This window comes from Poecilia reticulata, chromosome 8, assembly GCF_904066995.2.
Source record: "Poecilia reticulata chromosome 8, P_reticulata-male-v2, whole genome shotgun sequence".
Lineage (NCBI taxonomy): Eukaryota > Metazoa > Chordata > Actinopteri > Cyprinodontiformes > Poeciliidae > Poecilia > Poecilia reticulata.
Genome location: NC_088837.1, coordinates 20,007,691 through 20,027,002, shown reverse-complemented (window position 1 = coordinate 20,027,002; position 19,312 = coordinate 20,007,691). Strand labels below are relative to the sequence as shown.

Below are 19,312 nucleotides of genomic sequence, written 5' to 3'. Positions count from 1 at the left end.
TCTCCCATTTTGTAAGACATAGAGCAGCTAAAACTCTCTAAGGTCAGTCAGTTCAAAAGCTTAAAACAATGCAAGGGAGTTGCAGAAATTTCAGAGAGGCTCAAGGCTCACTGTTATCTGTCCTGCAGACTCCGGGACAGCAGCCAAACTGATGCCATCTCAAGGAGAGGAACGCAACAAAATGGCAGGAAATTCCTACTCGGTTTGCTCCCATCAGAAAAAGAAATTCTTTTCAAATGTGGCTACCGAGCAGCTTTGTAAGTATGAAAGCTGCTCTTAAAAAACAAAACAATTACTGAAGCATTGTCATGTAACAATGGCCAGAATGGAACTGTACACAGAACCAGCAAACATATCCAGCTTAGTCTGAACTTAAAAAAAAAATTACTTTTTTCTGCGCAGAGGGCAAGCTTTCAATTTAACATTTTGTTTTGTGTTAGGATTTGCTGTCACACTCATGCAAAACAAAACCCAGGGAAAGAATAGATTAGTCAGGGAGCCCAACTGACAGATCTTTGGTTTGGATAAGAGGCCACCTGGTGGTAACTCATCTTTATGCACATAAACAGATTTTTTTTATTACTTAATTAAATTAATTAAAAACAATTAGGGATATGTTTGATCCTGAGCTGCTGGTAGCAGTTCAAATGTAAAAAAAATGTTTGATCTCCAAGTCATATTAGATTAAGCATTTCTTGTTAGTTTTTTCAGTGTATCCTTCCTTCTAATCAGCTAGAGAAGTCATATATGTTCATTGTGTTAAATTTGCAGTTGCTACAGCTATCCATCTCACTGATGGTTTTGAAGCTGTCATATGTTAGAGCAGTTTTAGAGACTGCTCTATAAAACCAGATATGAAAACAATAGTCAAACAATTCTGTGCTAAACCTATATTACTCATCACAACGTGATGGTAGAGCTGCAAATCAGATATATTCACTTTACTACAGTGTCAGGATAAAACCCATTAGTCCCTCCATTGTTGTCTTTTTATCAATAAAACATAGCTTAATTGTTTTAAGAGTGCCATTATGAACTTATGCTGCCATCTGGTGCCTAGTGGCAACACTGAAACTATGACAGTGCTATTCCAACTGTTTTAAACATTTAGAGCTCAGACCATCGTAATCTCATATACTCTTGTTATTGTTAGTGGTGTGAACAGGAATTTTGGCAAGGCACATAAAAAAAACAAGGTTCAGTTTCCCACACATTTCCCCTCCAAAAACCAAAACAAGCCAAAATAACAAGGACATGAGATTTAATGAAGGAACTCCAGATGGTTGACGACGTGTGACCTTGTGATGGTCTGAGAAGAGCTTTCACCAGCCCCCCCATCACGTTGTTTGACTCACTTTGATCGTCTGCACTTTGCTGCAGTTCTGTTTTTTCAGCCGGGACATTTTTGAGACACCAGCATGTCGATGGAGAAGAAGGTGGTGTTGATCACAGGATGCTCCTCTGGGATCGGACTCAGCTTGGCGGTTCGATTGGCCTCTGACACCAGCAAAGTGTTCAAAGGTAACCACAGCCGACATCTTTCAGTCATGATCTCGAGAGGTTTTTGCTCAGGACTAACTCAAAACCGAGCCAGGCATTTTGCTACTGGATAGCAATAAAATAACTTGTCACTCTGTCAGGTTTTATTGTCATGTATTTTGCCAATCCCTCACTTTTCTGTGCAGTTATTTTGTTTAAAACAAAAACATGGGTGTTGCATTCTCTTTAGTGTATGCCACAATGAGGAACCTGGCCAAGAAAGAACGTCTTTTAGAGTGTGTAAAAGATCTACACCGGGATACGTTGGAAATACTTCAAATGGACGTGACTGATAGACAATCCATCCTGACGGCACGAGACAAAGTTGTGGAGAAGCGGGTGGACATTCTGGGTTTGTTCCCGTGGCTGTCTGATCTCTTTCAGTTTGGATTGCTTTCAGTTTTCACATAATTGCCTCGCATTTTTCATTTACAGTGTGTAACGCCGGTGTGGGTTTGATGGGACCCCTGGAGGTTCAGTCCTTAGACACAATGAGGCGCATTCTGGAGGTCAACCTTCTTGGCACCATCCAGACCATTCAGGTGTTCTTATCAGGAATGAAAGCACAAGGTCAGGGCCGCATTCTGGTCACGGGCAGCACCGGAGGGCTTCATGGTGAGATAATCAACTAGGAAAGGGATTAAGGAATGTCTAGTTACTTTGATTTTTGTTAGCTTATGCTTAACATTTCCAAAATAACACACTCTAATGCCCTCATAGGTCTGCCTTTTAATGAGGTGTACTGTGCCAGTAAGTTTGCAGTTGAAGGAGCATGTGAGAGTCTGGCTGTCCTCCTGCAACACTTTAACATACAGTGAGTTTTAACGGCCACATCACCACTCCTGACAGAAATACTGAAAATAAAACTGTGTATTGTTCAATAACCGTAAATTTACATAAGGTATAAGGTTGTCTATTTTTTCTTCTTTCTTTTTTTTCCAGAGTCAGTCTCATCGAGTGTGGTCCGGTCAACAGTGACTTCTTGATTAACCTGCAGAAGGCAGAGCTTGGGGATTCATCTCTGCAGCAGGTTGATGGCCGAACGATCAGCCTGTATGAGAAATACCTGCAACACTGCAGCACGGTTTTCCAAAATGCTGCACAGGACACCGAAGATATTGTCGAGGTGTGCAGTTTTTCTCATTGACACATCTAAAAAGCTAAAGATGCCGTAACAAATGTCCAGTTCTTCAGTCTCAATGCTGGACCTATATATACGATTGTTATAAGCATGGTTATGACATAAAAAAGATGTTACAGTGCAGAAAAGTTTGAGTTTTCTTTAAAAAAAAAACAAAAAAACTTAGAATGTGTGGCTCACTGAAAGTTTTTCTCTCCTGTCTGCTGTGAGCGATTTCTCCAGCAGCCAAGAAAGAAGCTAAAAGTCACTCACAATCAAATACCTTTGTTATTATTGCATGATTTACAACAACAGATGTTAAGCAAGACCAGCACACCAGGAAAACCAAACAAGGCATTGTAAAATAAATTACATGGTGTGAAGCTGCAATAAAATTAAATCACATCACACAGCCGATAGACAGCCTCACCATAAAATTGCACTATAAAAGTCTCATTTGGCGTTCTGTGCCAAATAGCACTTGGATAAAAATAACTTTTACATCTGGTGGCTCGTGGAGATGTAGCATTTCCCAAGAGGCACAAGTGTGAAACAGTTGTTCCCTGATTGAGAACTGCCCTGAATCATATTTGTGCCTCTCTGCTCACAGCTTGTCATTCAACCAAGATAGCGGTGTTTTTAAAATGTCCTTCGCTGATTTCCTGTCTTTCACTCATAATCCACACATTAAAAAATTCCTCTTTAAAACCCCAGAATCTTTTATAAAAATCCTAAAACTACATGTACCTACCTTTTTATACTTCTCACAAATGCTTCTTGCCCACCTTTCCGGCTCCGATGAGCAGCATTATTACTCTTCAAAGATTTTGACAAGATCTTTAAAACCTTGAAAACAGACGAGAGCTACATCCTTATCTCTAAACCCTCCCTAAGTTCCAGCGGTGTAAAGATACAATGAAGAAAGTGAATACTTTTCATGTTGTATAAACAACTGAAGAAAATGTACTTTTTATATTTCCAATAACAGTATTACAAGTGGAATAATAAAATCAGTGACTGATTTAAACCCAGTAGATCTAAAACAATGCAAAACAAAGGAAAGTCAATGAAAACAAGAAAAAATAAAACTCTTGCATTTCACCCACGTCGACGTTAATAAGACTCTTATAAAACACAGCGCATTTTTTTCACAGCAGATCAGACATTCTTAGTTAGTTACAGGTTAGATTAAGCAACTGAATTCTTTAAAAGGAAAGTTGCTGTTGAATTTTGTAAATAATTCAGTAATAACCTCTTCACTTGCGGTGGTGTGACGAGTGTCTCCTCAGGTCTTTGTTTTTCTTTTCCTCCAGGTATTTCTTGATGCCATCCATTCCACCAGTCCTGCATTCAGATACTTCACCAACAGCGTCATGCCTCCTCTTACCCAGCTGAAGGTCACAGAACCACATGGAAGGGAATACATAGAAACTATGAGCAAGATCATTTTTGCAGATGAGGACCAATAACTGCAGAAATGTTGCTCTTTCAATCAAGCAACCACTTTATCTGCAAACTTTGGCCTAAGTGAAAAGAATAGTGTTTGTTTTTTTTCCAATTTTAGCTTCTGGGGCAAAGGTGATGAAGTGACTTTCATAAGAGGAGTTTGCAAAAAATAAAAAAGTGCAACTCCACATTCTATATTTGTCTGAGTTATTGCTTGTGGAGTAATATTTGATAAGGATTACGTATCATTCCACAACCTTTACATTAGTTTATTTCAACAAAGCCTTTATCTCACATTCCATATTTTCTCTGGGATTGCAGTGCTTCATGCTAGGCTCTTGCATTAGATTGTTGAAACTGAACATTTTCTAAAAATGTATGTAACTCTAGTTTGCTATATTAACGCACGGAAGAAAAAGAACTGTCCCATTTTATAGCAAGAAGCACAGACTGGCTGAACGATGGTCTATGTAAAGACCCAAACCTGGAATAATTATTGGGTGTCACGTTATATTAATATCCACACATACATACAAAATTATGCATGTATTTATGTGTGTATTTGCATGTGGGTATTTTGCAGTTTTTTACTTATAAAAGCAAAAGTTATCCAAACCAACCTGATCCTAAAGTGAAAAGTAATCGCTCCCTTTAAAGGTGTAAACACTTCCACAAATTATATGTGTTATACATAATTTGTATAACTGTGTTATACTATATATATATATATATATATATATAGAGAGAGATAAATATATATATATATATATATATATATATATATATATATATATATATATATATATATATATATATATATATATAAATATAGATATATTTTTTTGTTAATGCATTCATATCAGCTATGCAAAAGGACAAACATGGGGGCAAAGTTTCAAAGAAACAGCCTGCATTGCATCACTGCATCATGAGATGTTCAGTGTACTTAGTGAAAGGCCTGTGACAGTGTCACAGGACGTCAGCCAAAAGCAAACACAATACAAAGAAATCCAATTGAACTTTTAATCAACGTTATATGAAACGAAGGGTTCCTGCAACTCCTTTCTCTTTCAGCAAGAATCGAACAGGGTTAGAAGTCAATAAATGTTTGCAAACATTTGTCTAATCTGAATTTGACTGATTTTAAGGTATATTTGAACAAACTGCTGAGACATTAAATTGTTGCACAAGGTTTCCTGGATCAAAGTCTCAGTAGACAGTGGCTCACGCTGTAATGTTTAATTCAGTCAGAGGATTAGCCTGTCCTCTTCTGACATGAGTCAGGTTGTCTTGTCTGTACATCTACGTCTTGCGTATCTGACCTATTTTTTGACATGCCTGACTGAGACTCTTAAATCCTTTCCTGATCAGGTGCTCTAATTCCTTCCCCAGGATCCTTTTTTTGGATTCAACTGCAACAAGTTTGGCCGTGTTAGCTCACAACCCTTTAAGATAAAAGCACTTATAGACATGTGAGCTCTTCAGAATGTAATGTGTTATGTGGATCTATATTACTGGGATTTAAGGGTGTTGCAACATTTAATTTTTCACATCCGGTTTGGAGAGATGACTTGACAACATTTTTTTCAAGATATTTTAAATAAATCAAATGCTTGAGTGCCACCATTTTTTTTTCTTCTTGTGTCTGGTTTAATTATTACTCCAAACAGTTTTGTGACCTCTACTGCTGCGTCATATCAGAGTCCAGGTTCATCATGTACAGGTCATTGACCTGCTGGACTTTCATTCTGTCCTGTGAGTGGAAAATTCTTTAAATGCCATTCATGCACTGGATGCCAAATGCCATGTGATTTAGTTGCAGTTCACTCTTTCCTGTCTAGTGTTTTATGGGATTTAGGTAATTATGTACGTACACTAAAGGCAAACAGATGAGTTGTTGGTCCTTTCTGTTAGACTTTTACTACAAATGTCCTGAAATAGTCTTATTTCAAAACTCTTTATCCCTAACAGTTTTGTATCTGAACCGAGGTATTTATTGACAAAATAAGTTTTATATCAGGGTTGGATATTGATTGGTTGAGTTTGGAAGAGGACATTTCAAAAGAGGTTTTGTCACATTCTTTCATTACATTGTTTATCCAATCTCAATGACTGCTAACCACTACCGTATGCAGGGACAGTGATGTCACAGTGTGTCGCATACGTTCATAGTGCCAGTTGATGGGATAAGTGTCAAAATATGAGAAAATGAACCCGTTTTTGTATGCTTTGCTGGTACGTTCAAGTTTTGTTATATAAAAGATGGTTTAATTCAAGCAAATAAAAATTTGCGATTGTCAGTTTTTCACTATAAAAACAGCTTTTATTTCAGTTGAAAATGTTCTACTTTAAATTAAAAATAAATTTTAAAAAATCAGAAAATCTAATTAGCAGACCAACCATGCATATATTACATTCATAGCTGCACAACATTTACACAAACAAACAAACAAACAAACAGGCTCGCTAGGGTAAAAAAGGCACAGTAGGCCTTCTATCAAAATAATTTTTATTTTGACATTTTTCTTCCCTTTTTTCTATAAATTACTTATACATATGCATTCAAAGATAAAGTTTATCTTAAACAGTCTTTTATGTTATACTGCAAAAACACTGAAATTGTGATGTATGACTACTTTTGGAATATGTGTGCATATCCACCTTTTTAAAATGTATCATTTAAAAACCACCCAGGCGTATTCTGATTGGTCAACACCGATGACGGGAGGCGTTACGTAAGATATTTCCTTATTTGGTAGCATCGCCACGCCACGCCCCATTTGTGAGTATAAAGCGCTCGCGCAGCAGCTGCTTGGCATGGTTTTACCGGTTAGTTTGTAAAACGAGGTATTTGATGGAAAAATACAGAATGACCAAAAGAACGACTTCTCTGCTGTTCAAGGCGCTGGTGGATATGAAGGACGGCTCACTTTTAAAGGCTGTACGTGGAAACAGCAGAACAGCACACTTTAGGTGAGTGCGACTCTTTCCACTCGAGACGCTCCTCCTAAGCATGGATTTTCTTTTAGTGATTTTGCTTCATCACCTTAAATATTGTTTCTTTATTCAATATAAAGTGCATGAAGGAGATTAAATAACTTTTTCTTTGATTTTTTTCAAAGCCTACATTTGCCACGTTCACAACTTAGATTATAATTAAAGCGAGTTTTTTTTTTCAGTTTGTGTAAATGAAATAAGTAAATATGCTCTAAGGAGTTATTCTGAAGTATTAGCCTCAGACTTGACGTGAAATTGCTCAGAAATACATGTTTTCTCCAACTTTAGACACTTGGGATCTTGTGGGATCCTGACAGAAAGGCGAGCCAGCCTGCAGCTCTGCCCTGCAACCCCCCTGAGGACAACCAGGCGCACCTTCATCAACCTGGCTGCTCCCATCAACACCCGCAGGATGGAGTACACGGAGAGCAGGATATTGGAGTGAGTACCAATTTAAACAGTTTGAAATGTTCATAGTAATAATAATTGAAACCATAATCTTGTTGACGCTACCATCTATTATTTTGTAACTATATCAAAACCATGAAACATTCTAACAGAAAGGGATTTGAATTAATTAGATAATTTGCTATGTCCAGGTACACTCCAGAAGAGATGTACCAGGTGGTGGCCAACGTAGAGGAGTACAAGTATTTTGTTCCCTGGTGCAAGAAGTCTCGAATGCTGAAGGGACCGAAGGGAAATGTCCGGGCAGAGCTTGAAATTGGTTTCCCTCCCATCACTGAGCGATATACATCTGAGCTCACTTTTGTTCCGAACCACCAAGTTAGAGTAAGTCCTTAGATTGACTGGGATTTTTATAGTTTAAAATGTTTTTAAATGTTCATTAATTTACAGTTGTAATGCAAAATGCTTCTTTTTAATAATTCTCATGACTGCAGTGATTAGCTTGTTAACTTTTAGCATTGACACATTGCTTGTGTCCAAATCAGGCGGTGTGCTCTGATGGATCACTCTTCAGCCATCTTGAAACGGTGTGGAGGTTTGCCCCTGGAGCCAAAGACCTCCCAGGCTCCTGCAAAGTGGATTTCTTTGTAAGTACTTTTCTGTGAATAAGATCATTCTTCTTCTTTGTGAGTTAAGCAAAGACCAGAAAATATCCAGACGGGCTATAAATATTTAAAAGGCCTAGGACATTGATTTAAAGGGAAGAAATTAGGAGATCAGACTCCATTCCTTGGAGTCGTTACTTTTGATCGTTTCTTTCCATGCTGCTGTGAATGGATTACTGGCTGAGAGGAAGTGTTGAATGAAATCTCATTATGCTCTAAATTTAGTGTAGTGCATCGTTGCTGCTGTTGTGTAAGAATGCAGCAGCAGTAAATGTAGCGTATTAAGGAGCTGCCGACAGGAGTTTGGCCTCAATGTTGGCACAGATTACACCAAGATTAACCAGAAACTAGTTCAATTTCAGCCTGACGTGTTAAGCTTGGAGGATCTTTGGCTTCTGATAGTCCTGAACTTCCAAAGCCTAAATATCATTCAAAGATGCCAAGGATGCAGACTTTTGTGATCATTTGTCATTTTTAACTCTTGAACATTTTAATTTTTCTGTCTCCTGCAGGTGTCCTTTGAGTTCAAGTCTCTGCTGCACTCTCAGCTGGCCTCCGTGTTCTTCAACGAAGTTGTGAAGCAAATGGTCAGTGCCTTCGAGTCCCACGCAGCGACTCTTTACAGAAACAAGCCAGTCGCTTCCTTGAGGAGCTGTGCAGCTATTAGCAACCACCTCTGACCTCTGCAGTGTCCTTATCCTGCTGGGCTACTACCAAAACCAAAACCTCATCATGCTGCTTTGACTACGGTCAACACTTGACTCTCGTCTGAGACTAGTTCTCCTGTTTGCACGCACCTATATATTTTATTGACGTGTAAATTGAACATACTCAAACTGTATTTATTTTTGAGCCAAATTATAATTTATTTACATTTCTGTACATATTTATTTATTTTTGCTGACAATAAATCAAATAAAAGTTTGTTAAAAGTGCTTTGAGAACTGATTCTGATTTTATTTTTTTTAAGTGTAACTAGAACTGTTTGTTGTCCAGTGACCAATCACAGCACGACGCCAGTAAAGAAACAAAGATCAGGTTATGTAATCTTTACCATTTAACTCGTTGTTGGGTAAGCATTCAAAGAAAAGGGGGGAAAAAAAACTGCTTACGGGAAAAATTGCACAATGACCCGAGTGGGCAGTTGACCTCTCTCTCCCAACTAATTCTCAAAGAATATGTTATTTAGTACTTTTTTATTTTTTGATTAGGTTTTAAAGTGAGAAAAAACTGACACTAAGACCTGTTTGGGGTTTATAATAAGAGCTATAAGTTAAGACATAGTTCAAACTGACATGCACAATAACTTAATCTTTTTCTTTAAATATTACCTGCTGTGGGAGGAAAGTGTTTGAATTTTAGTGGGGTTTTCCAAAATCAATCAACATGACATCAAAAACAAAGGCAGCAGTGCCAGAAGTTTTGTGAAACCGGCTTCTACGCTTTTACGTAACATCACATGCAGCCAGCAGGCATAAAAGGCTGGAGATGTCTGAGGAGAGGAGCAGAGACTCAAAAGCAGCAAACATGAAGATTGTTGTTCTGATGCTAGCATTCGGTTTTTGTCTTTCTGATCCTGGAACTGATCAGAATGACAGAGTCTGTCAGGCTGCAGGCTCAGCTAGCTGTTGTAACATCTGTTCTCTCACACCTGTAACTCAAAAAGTGGGAGAACTGGGGGAGAAGGTTGTAAACATGGCAGAAAAAATTACTTTTCTGGAGACCAGGCTGCAAAACGCTGAAAAAGAAGTTCTGGAGTTACGGAGCCTCACTGCAGGTACAGTAATAAATTTTCCAGCTTTATGGTGAAATATAATCACGGCATGTCCAGTTTTCCAATGTATTTGTGGTGTTTTTGATGCTTTCAGGCTCTCCTCAGGTGGCTTTTTCAGCAGCTCTCAGGGATTCTGGTTCTGGAAACATAGGACCTTTTACCACTGCTACCCCATTGCAGTACAAAAAAGTGTTCTCCAACACAGGCGATAGCTATAATCCTTCAACAGGTGTGTACAGCATGAGGAAGATATGTAGAAAAAAAGAAAAAAAACAGTCAAATCCATATTAAATGGTATATTCTTTTCAGTTCTTCTAATAATCCTTCATATTTTCACAGGTATTTTCACAGCGATGGTCAGTGGAATGTACTTTTTTCGCTTCTCGATGTTCAATAACATGACTCCTGCTCCCAACTCGGTTGTGAGCATCATGAAGAACAGCGAACGGCTGACGTCAGTGTGGGACACCACTGGGTCTGACGTTCACGACATGGGCAGCAACGCTGTGGTCATCCCTCTGAAAGTGGGGGACAACGTGTTCGTGCAGCTGGAGCCAAACAGGCTCGTCTACGACGACGTGATGAACTACAACACGTTCAGCGGCTTCCTGCTCTTTACAATGTGATGCAGACAACAGCTCTGCATGCCAGCATGGTTCATTATTATTTCACAATAAAGGAACTTGTAAATCATACTCTGTCAACAATAGGGTTGTGTAATAATATTGATTTTGCGATATCTATATTCTTCCCTATAAAAAAATCGATATTCATCTGCAAATATCGTAACATCCAACTGTCACCTTGCTCACTCACTGCTTGCTTCGCCGGGTGAGTGATTAGGTCATCAGGCTTAGAGCGATTCCTTCAGATGTTAAGTGTCGAGGTTAAAAAGGTATCAAACTATTCAGAGCAGGGTACTTGGTGCACTTTACTTTACAAACGCATGCAAGCAAGCTACCGATTGTACCGTTTCAATTAAAACAAACGTTTTCTCACCACTTTGATTCATTTTGTCCAGCTGTTGACTTTAAGTCTGTGTCCAACCAGAGCCAGGTATTGTGTTGTTGGTGCTTTTAATCAGTTTTCAGTTACATTAATTCAATCCAACTCTAAAACAGTCACAAAATGTCACCAAAATCACTGTCCCTCTAAAATCTTTCAGAAAATCACAAAAGTATATTGAACTGTATCGTGAGCAGAATATTGTGTTGTATCGTGAGATTATTGTATCACCGCCCTAGTCAATGTTTTGAAAATAAATAAATCAGAAATACTTCCCTTTGTGGGAGTCTGTAAATTGATGTTTTGCAAAGTTTTTCGTAGATAACTTAAGAATTGTAAATTAAGAGTGTATTAATTTTTATTTGTGTCGACGTATTTGGGGAAGGGTTTAAACAGGGATAAGTTTGTTTATTTATTAAGCTACAACATTTTTTCATCACCCTCTTCTTCTCTTTGAGCTCACCTTGACATGCGTTGCCATGGATGCAAATATATAAATGTGACCAGCAGGTGGTGATCTTTTTAAAAGTAACAAGATGCACCCGAACACAGATTTATCAGTGCACAATATTTTATTTAACAATTCTTTAAAACAAGGCTTCAGGCCTACTACTTGGTCCCTGGAACAAAAGGAACAGACAAGGAAAAAGGACAGACATTATTCCAAAGGGATTAAAACAAAACATGCAAAACAAATTAGTAACTTCAATCACAAAACTATAAGAAAATTAAACAAATCGTTGTCATCCGCTTCCAAATGCCCTTCTATGGGGCCAGAGGAGTAACGCCCCGCCCACACAGCCGGCCCAATCCGCAACAGATTTAGTTGAGAGCGGCCAAAACAAACAAGGGGAAGACAAGACAGCAGAGCGTCCAAAGCGATGCAGCTCCAAACAATCAGTTGCCTGAAACAGAAAGCCCATTAACAGTGGCTCCACATAAAACAAAAATCAAAATCCAAATAGCAGGTAGCTTACCCAGGGGTGGAAACACAGCCTAACCCGGGAGAAAGCGGGTCAGCAAGTGAGGACCAGACGGAAGCCGCACGCCACAGCAACCCCCAGCTGCAGCCGGCAACGCCTTCAGAGCAACACTGCAGAAACGCACGACAGGTGCAGCACCCAAAAACCAACCATGATATCAGCCACGGATAGCAAAACTGTCACTTACGATCGCAGACGAGTCCATCAAACCCACAAGCCAACATGTAGCCGCCGACTGTAGCAACAGTGGAAGAAACAAAGACGCACACCACACCCTGCAGCGGCCCGCCCAACTATAAAGCCATTCGCCCCGCCCACCAATTAACGGTGCCGGGTGCACAGAGTGGGGGAGGGTGGAACACCATCCCACCACATAAATAACGTTTTTTTTCTTGAGATCTAATGTAGTCAAGATAATATGCATGTGAATACAGAATTTTTGTCTCCTCCCCTTTTATTTAGCAGTGGTTCAGGCTGTAATGCTGGAAAAGCTGGGCATTATGAGACAGAAGCGCTATTATTTGTTGGTGGTTGAGGAATGGGGACTCTGACTCTGTCCTTTGTCCTTTAACAAAGGACAGAAATTGTTTAGGTTTTAAAAAAGTAGAACTTTGCAACTTTGGATCTTGTCTGATTTCTGTTTTTGGTTTGTATTTTTTGTTGTTATTGCCCAGGCTTTTTGAAAGAGTGAAAGGCTTTTGACTTTGCCCTTATGCCAATAGCAATGGTTATATACTATGGCAATGGAAGACTATGACAATGGTCTTCCATTGTCATAGTCTTCCACTTTCACAAGTTTTATGGTTAATTCTTCATTTGCTTCACCCAGATCAAAAGAAAACCATTTTCAGGTTATGGTGTCTGATAGCAGATTGGATCTCATTATTGTTCAAGGCCTCAGAAAAGATAAGAACTGTAATGCAGATAAGACAGGGCTGAGGACAACTAGGGCCTTGTGTGAGTAATGAAACCAAATATGGGAAGTTGTATGTCTGTGGAATAGAGAGACAGTGGCTATCTTTTTAGGAAACTCCTCTCATGGCTTTGATGTCATCTGGATTGTCTGTAGATCTGTATAACATTGGTATGTTTGTTGAAAAATTGTCTTTTTATTAAGATACATTTTAAACTTAAAACACCTTGCATCATATTTTGTAATCCCCGCTTTTGGACACTTCAAAGACACGAAAGGTCTTTATAACTGGATAATTCCTTTATTCATACCTAGATATGTTGTCTCTATTATAAAATTGTTAGTTTAGCGGTGAAGAATATCTCCCCATGGTCATTGGTTGCCCTGCAGGTGTAAACATTTGCACTCTCTGTGCCAACTTTCGAAAGAATCAGGGTACATCAACTATTGCCATCATACTTATCTGGACAGTGGACGATTCTTCTACAGGTTCATCACCACATAGTCACACCACCTCTGGATCAGAAAATTGTGCAGTAAAAAATAAGGAGAGTGTAAAATTGTGTTTTATCGGCATAATTGAACATATTAAATAGCATTTTAAATATTCTGAGCAGTATATTAATGGGGTTATTTTCCAGATAGCTTTTAAGTTTCATGAGAACTTTAAAGTCATAAAAATGAATCAGTCAAAGAGCTTCAAAACAAAACTGCAGCAGAGAAGCACTTGGAAACTTATAAAATAAATGAAGTAGATATTTGTAGGAGAGAAAAATAGAGAGGTTGAAACTATTTATACTCAAACAAATAGTTCAACTATGTTATACTCTTTCAATTGCACCAAAGTTTTTTCAGAACATTCCTCATTTGGTATATATTCCAGACACCAAAAATCCTCATGTTGGTACAATTCCTCTTTGCCCACATAGATATACTGACTCTATTATACAACTGTTGCTTTAGCAGTGCAGAATATCTCCCCGTGGTCATTGGTTGCCCTGCAGGCGTAAATATTTGCATCGTCTGTGCCAACGTTTGAAAGAATCAAACCATCCAGCATCATCATACTCTATTTGGACAGTGGATGATTCTTCTACAGGTTCATCTCCACACAGCCACCCCACCTCTGGATCAGGATGTCCTGCAGCAAGAAGTAAGAGGAGTGAGACATCTGATGTTGGTGCTATTTTTACACCTTCAAAAGCAAGAGAACCTTTAGCCTTTACAGTTTGAACACGTCAACAAGTGACTAGATGGGTTGTCATCAAATTGTTAGTTTTTTTAATAGCATATTATAAAGAAACAATTAAAATTATTTTTTGCCCATGCCTGGGTTCTCTCTGGGTACTCCGGCTTCCTCCCACAGTCCAAAAACATGACTGTCAGGATAGTTGGTCTCTCTAAATTCTCTTTAGGTCTCAGTGTGTGTATGCATGGTTGTTTGTGTCTGTGTTACTCTGTGACAGACTGGTGACCTGTCCAGGGTGAACCCCACCTCTCGCCCAAAATGTTTGCTGGAGATAGGCACCAGCACCTCTGGCAACCCAACTAGGGAGAAGGGTGTAAAGAAAATGGATGGATAGATAATGAAGGAAATTGAGCATTTTTTTCTAGGTTGCTATACCTATTTTAGATTAAACTCTCTCTTATTCGTGGAAGTTGCACATTCAAAACTGGTTTTTGGGACAACAGAACCTTGATCATATTTCTATGTTGACTTTACCACCTGTCACAACTTAGATCCGTGTATCTAAGGAGTGATAACATCCTGGATAGGTCAATGTGAAGGTAATTACAAAAAGGATGGAAATGTGGCTTTTGTTTAAAGTGAAAAAATCTTAATGAAAACAATGTTTTGTTATTTCAGAATTTCCTCCAACAATTAAGAGTTAATTTAAGCAGATAGAATATCTGAATTTCAATGCTAACATTTTTGATTAAATCATAGGTACATACCACTGAGGTGGCATTAAGAGGCGGGTACAAGAGACCTGAGCTATTTATGCTCACTGTCCCATGCAGTCAGCAGCTATAAAAGGTTGGAGAAGTCAGAGGAGAGGAGCAGAAACTCAGCAACAAACATGAAGAAGATTGTTGTTCTGATGTTAGCATTTGGCATCTGTCTTTCTGATCGTGGACCTGATGACAAAAATGACAACGCCTGTCAGGTTGCAGACTCGGTTGGCAGCTGTAACATCTCTTTTCTCACATCCATAATTCTAAAAGTGGGAGAACTGGGGGAGAAGGTTGTAAACATGGCAGAAAAAATTACTTTTCTGGATACCAGGCTGCAAAACGCCGAAAAAGAAGTTCTGGAGTTACGGAGCCTCACTGGAGGTAATACATTTTCCAGCTTTATGGTGAAATATAATCGCTGCATATCCAGTTTTCCAATGTATTTGTGGTGTTTTGGATGTTTTCAGGCTCTCCTCAGGTGGCTTTTTCAGCAGCTCTCAGGGATTCTGGTTCTGGAAACATAGGACCTTTTACCACTGCTACCCCATTGCAGTACAAAAAGGTTTTCTCCAACACAGGCGATAGCTATAATCCTTCAACAGGTGTGTACAGCATTAGGAAGACATGTAGACAAAAAGAAAAAAAACAGTCGAATCCATATTAAATGGTATATTCTTTTCAATTCTTCTAATAATTCTTGATATTTTCCCAGGTATTTTCACAGCGATGGTCAATGGAATGTACTTCTTTCGGTTCTCCATGTTCAACAACCTGGCTTCTCCTCCCAACTCGGTTGTGAGCATCATGAAGAACAGCGAACGGCTGACGTCAGTGTGGGACACCACTGGGACTGACGCTAACGACATGGGCAGCAACGCTGTGGTCATCCCTCTGAAAGTGGGGGACAACGTGTTCGTGCAGCTGGAGCCAAACAGGCTCGTCTACGACGACTCGATGAACTACAACACGTTCAGCGGCTTCCTGCTCTTTACAATGTGATGCAGACAACAGCTCTGCATGCCAGCATGGTTCTTTATTGTCTCACAATAAAGGAAGTTTCTTTTTTCAATTTGCAAATTAGCATTATTTGTGTAGAAAATGCTTGACAAAATAAATAGATCAAAAATACTGCATTTTGTGTGAGTGTAAAATTGTGTTTTATCGGCATAAGTGAACATATTAAATAGCATTTAAAATATTCTGAGCAGTAAATAATGGGGTTATTTTCCAGATAGCTTTTAAGTTTCATGAGAACTTTAAAGTCATAAAAATGAATCAGTCAAAGAGCTTCAAAACAAAACTGCAGCAGAGAAGTACTTGGAAACTTATAAAATAAATGAAGTAGATATTTGTAGGAGAGAAAAATAGAGAGGTTGAAACTATTTATACTCAAACAAATTTGTTCAACTATGTTATACTCTTTCAATTGCACCAAAATTTTGTCAGAACATTCCTCATTTGGTATATATTCCAGACACCAAAAATCCTCATGTCGGTACAATTCCTCTTTGCAAACATAGATATACTGACTCTATTATACAACTGTTGCTTTAGCAGTGCAGAATATCTCCCCGTGGTCATTGGTTGCCCTGCAGGCGTAAATATTTGCATCGTCTGTGCCAACGTTTGAAAGAATCAAAACATCCAGCATCATCATACTCTATTTGGACAGTGGATGATTCTTCTACAGGTTCATCTCCACACAGCCACCCCACCTCTGGATCAGGATGTCCTGCAGCAAGAAGTAAGAGGAGTGAGACATCTGATGTTGGTGCTATTTTTACACCTTCAAAAGCAAGTCAACCTCTAGCTTTTCATGTCTGAATACACTAACCAGTAACTGTACTGGGATGTCATCAAATTGCTTTTATTTGTAATTGCACATTAAAAGGAAACAGTTCATTTTTTTCCTAACATACCTACATTCTTTAAACAATGTAAACATGACAAACATTAACTAATAAAATAAAAATTAATTATGCTATGCTTTTTTTAAAATATATTTCTAAAGACAATTTCAGTTACTTACTATATTTTACTGCAAGTCATTTTTTATCAATTGCAGGACCTCTATGTATACTTCAGTAATCGTGTCTTGTGAATTGTTACAATGATGGAAATTTATAATTTTTTTCTTGGCTGCTACATGTACTTTAGACTGAACTCTCTCTTGTTGGAGGAAGTTGCACCTTCGAAACTGGTTTTGGGACACAAAACTTAGATCATACTTTTTATGTTGGTTTTATGAACAGTCACACCTTTGATTTAGAGATAAGAGTGCTTATGCTGGCCAGGTTAATAAATAGCAGCACGGTGGCGAAGACTAACAAGATGGTTAAATGGCTTGGAATTAGCAAAAAATAAATTTAAATGGAAAAATATGGTAGTGAGAGTTTCTGACCTTAATCATTTTATTTAATTTTAACAACTCGGAGTTAGCTGAAGCAGAACTGAATATATCTAAAATTTTATGTTAACATGCACACAGGATTCCTGACCTACTTTTGCGCAATATCACATTCGTAAGTGATAAAAGGATGGACAGGTATATAGAGGGTGCAGAGGCTCGAAGCAACAAACATGAAGAAGGTTATTGTTCTGATGCTAACGTTCGGCTTTTGTCATTCTGGTCCAGGGAATGATGACGATATGTGTGCTATCGGAGGCTCAGCCAGCTGCTGTAACATCTGCCCTACAAACATGGAACAAAGAATTACTTCCCTTGAAACCAGGCTGCAAAACACTGAAAGAGAAGTTCAAGAGTTGCGGAGCCTCACTCAAGGTAATGCATTTACCAAACTTATGATGGAATATAATTACTCCCTGTAAAATTTCCAATCTGTTATTTTGATATTTTCAGGCACTCCTCGAGTGGCTTTTCTGCAGCTTTCCCTGGCTCTGGAAACACAGGACCTTTTACGACTGCCACCCCACTAAAGTACAAAAAGGTTTTCTCCAACACAGGGAACTGCTATAATCCATCAACAGGTGTGTACAGCATTAACAAGAAATGTGTGCAAAAATAGGAAAACAACCCAATCAAATCAACGGGTTGCTTTTCTTACAGTTCTCATAACTCTTTATGTTTTGTAGGTATTTTCACAGCAACGGTCAGTGGAATGTACTTCTTTCGGTTCTCCATGTTCAACAACATGACTCCTGCTCCCAACTCGGTTGTGAGTCTCATGAAGAACAGCGAACGGCTGACGTCAGTGTGGGACACCACTGCGTCTGACGTTCACGACAGTGGAAGCAACGCTGTGGTCATCTCTCTGAAAGTGGGAGACAGCGTGTTCGTGCAGCTGGAGCCAAACAGGCTCATCTATGATGATGGGATGCACTACAACACATTCAGCGGCTTCCTGCTCTTCCCCATGTGATGCGCACCAAACCCATGCATCCCAATATGATTCTTTACTGTTTCACAGAAAATGAATTTTCTTTTATTTAAATATAAAATTACTACAATGTGTAGAAATTACTTTTTTAATTAGAAATGTCATTTTTTTATAAATGTGTAAATTTGTATTTTATCTGCTTGATTGAAGATATTGCATACACTTCAGATATAGTCTAAGCAGCAAATAATCATGCTCTCTTGTAGATAGTTCTTACCTTTTGAAACAAATTTTAGACTTGCATAAAGGACCTAATTGGATTAAATTGTGGAACAGGTTCCATTGGTTGTCCTCAGATTTCGTTATTGTGGAACTCATCAACGTTTTTGGAGTCAGGCCATAATTATTTTTAAGATAAATGAAAACCAATGAACATATGTAGAAGAAAAATGTATCAACAATCAAACTGTATGTTTTTCAGACAAACTGAGTTTCTTGAAGCAAAATAAATATTTGAGAACTTCTTTATCAACTGAAGCAGACATGAGATTTTACTCTGACAGACTTAATGAGATACTAAAGATCAAAAGTAAAAAGAAGCCATGCTTTTTTTACAGCAGCTATTATTAGCTTTAATGTACCGGTAATATAATGTTGTTCTAATATTTCAGATTGTCAATATTGTGGTACTAGGATGTTTTGACATTTCCTGGGATAGTTCTTTCTAGTTATAAAATGTTTCAGAACCACTGAGATACAGTGTTAGTTTTTAACTTTATCCTTGTTTTCAAAAGGTTTTAGTTCCTTTCTGGAGTGGCCTTGTTCTTTTTTGGGGGGGAATTAGACCCGGTTGTTTGAATGGAAGTCAATGTAAAATATAGGGATTTGGTACAAAAGCATAAAATAAGCCACTGAAAGTGTTTAGTCATTTACTTATTCTAATATGATGTAGCTTCCTTCTGCTCCTTTTTAATATTATGATAAAGCATAATGTGACACTTGATCTTTCCTCCACTGACAAAAAAAAGGTCTTCCTTTGAAGTTTTCTGCATCACTTTTCATGTTATTGACTAAGAGCTCTGTCATCGTCTGGCAGGGTATTTGAGCATCTACAAAACTCATCTGTCCTTTTGTTTTAAACTTTTTTTTTTAACCCAATGGCATAGAA

General features: G+C 38.4%; 4 protein-coding genes and 1 pseudogene across 4 annotated transcripts; all 5 read left to right on the top strand.

Annotated features, from left to right (window-relative positions):
• The first annotated feature begins 1,290 nt into the window (after positions 1-1,290).
• hsd17b1 (hydroxysteroid (17-beta) dehydrogenase 1) lies at positions 1,291-5,728 on the top strand. Its single transcript, XM_008417049.3, has 6 exons — positions 1,291-1,521; positions 1,730-1,891; positions 1,975-2,154; positions 2,260-2,353; positions 2,482-2,665; positions 3,973-5,728. Exons 1-6 carry the CDS (start codon positions 1,419-1,421, stop codon positions 4,126-4,128), a joined length of 879 nt encoding a protein of 292 aa, XP_008415271.2. The 5' UTR covers positions 1,291-1,418; the 3' UTR covers positions 4,129-5,728.
• A 1,174-nt stretch (positions 5,729-6,902) lies between these two features.
• LOC103469397 (coenzyme Q-binding protein COQ10 homolog, mitochondrial) lies at positions 6,903-9,110 on the top strand. The gene is made up of 5 exons (XM_081610165.1): positions 6,903-7,078; positions 7,391-7,543; positions 7,702-7,894; positions 8,056-8,157; positions 8,688-9,110. The coding sequence occupies exons 1-5, from the start codon at positions 6,960-6,962 to the stop codon at positions 8,853-8,855; spliced, it is 735 nt and encodes a 244-aa protein (XP_081466291.1). The 5' UTR covers positions 6,903-6,959; the 3' UTR covers positions 8,856-9,110.
• Positions 9,111-9,218: 108 nt separating this feature from the next.
• Positions 9,219-10,644, top strand: LOC103469396 (complement C1q-like protein 2). Its single transcript, XM_008417047.3, has 3 exons — positions 9,219-9,952; positions 10,044-10,178; positions 10,289-10,644. Exons 1-3 carry the CDS (start codon positions 9,664-9,666, stop codon positions 10,573-10,575), a joined length of 711 nt encoding a protein of 236 aa, XP_008415269.2. The 5' UTR covers positions 9,219-9,663; the 3' UTR covers positions 10,576-10,644.
• Positions 10,645-14,876: 4,232 nt separating this feature from the next.
• Positions 14,877-15,934, top strand: LOC103469395 (complement C1q-like protein 2). Its single transcript, XM_081610164.1, has 3 exons — positions 14,877-15,187; positions 15,274-15,408; positions 15,519-15,934. Exons 1-3 carry the CDS (start codon positions 14,932-14,934, stop codon positions 15,803-15,805), a joined length of 678 nt encoding a protein of 225 aa, XP_081466290.1. The 5' UTR covers positions 14,877-14,931; the 3' UTR covers positions 15,806-15,934.
• Positions 15,935-17,299: 1,365 nt separating this feature from the next.
• LOC145552407 (complement C1q-like protein 2) lies at positions 17,300-18,186 on the top strand (annotated as a pseudogene).
• Positions 18,187-19,312: the final 1,126 nt, after the last annotated feature.

What these genes read in the sequence shown, in the direction of transcription:
- hsd17b1 (XM_008417049.3), top strand. Translation starts at nt 1,419, where the DNA reads ATGTCGATGGAGAAGAAGGTGGTGTTGATCACAGGATGCTCCTCTGGG. An exon ending in CACCAGCAAAGTGTTCAAAG is followed by an intron (nt 1,522 to 1,729) that starts GTAACCACAGCC and finishes CATTCTCTTTAG; the next exon opens with TGTATGCCACAATGAGGAAC. An exon ending in CAGCACCGGAGGGCTTCATG is followed by an intron (nt 2,155 to 2,259) that starts GTGAGATAATCA and finishes ATGCCCTCATAG; the next exon opens with GTCTGCCTTTTAATGAGGTG.
- LOC103469397 (XM_081610165.1), top strand. Translation starts at nt 6,960, where the DNA reads ATGGAAAAATACAGAATGACCAAAAGAACGACTTCTCTGCTGTTCAAG. An exon ending in AGCAGAACAGCACACTTTAG is followed by an intron (nt 7,079 to 7,390) that starts GTGAGTGCGACT and finishes CTCCAACTTTAG; the next exon opens with ACACTTGGGATCTTGTGGGA. An exon ending in CCTGCAAAGTGGATTTCTTT is followed by an intron (nt 8,158 to 8,687) that starts GTAAGTACTTTT and finishes TGTCTCCTGCAG; the next exon opens with GTGTCCTTTGAGTTCAAGTC.
- LOC103469396 (XM_008417047.3), top strand. Translation starts at nt 9,664, where the DNA reads ATGTCTGAGGAGAGGAGCAGAGACTCAAAAGCAGCAAACATGAAGATT. An exon ending in GTTACGGAGCCTCACTGCAG is followed by an intron (nt 9,953 to 10,043) that starts GTACAGTAATAA and finishes TGATGCTTTCAG; the next exon opens with GCTCTCCTCAGGTGGCTTTT. An exon ending in TAGCTATAATCCTTCAACAG is followed by an intron (nt 10,179 to 10,288) that starts GTGTGTACAGCA and finishes ATATTTTCACAG; the next exon opens with GTATTTTCACAGCGATGGTC.
- LOC103469395 (XM_081610164.1), top strand. Translation starts at nt 14,932, where the DNA reads ATGAAGAAGATTGTTGTTCTGATGTTAGCATTTGGCATCTGTCTTTCT. An exon ending in GTTACGGAGCCTCACTGGAG is followed by an intron (nt 15,188 to 15,273) that starts GTAATACATTTT and finishes GGATGTTTTCAG; the next exon opens with GCTCTCCTCAGGTGGCTTTT. An exon ending in TAGCTATAATCCTTCAACAG is followed by an intron (nt 15,409 to 15,518) that starts GTGTGTACAGCA and finishes ATATTTTCCCAG; the next exon opens with GTATTTTCACAGCGATGGTC.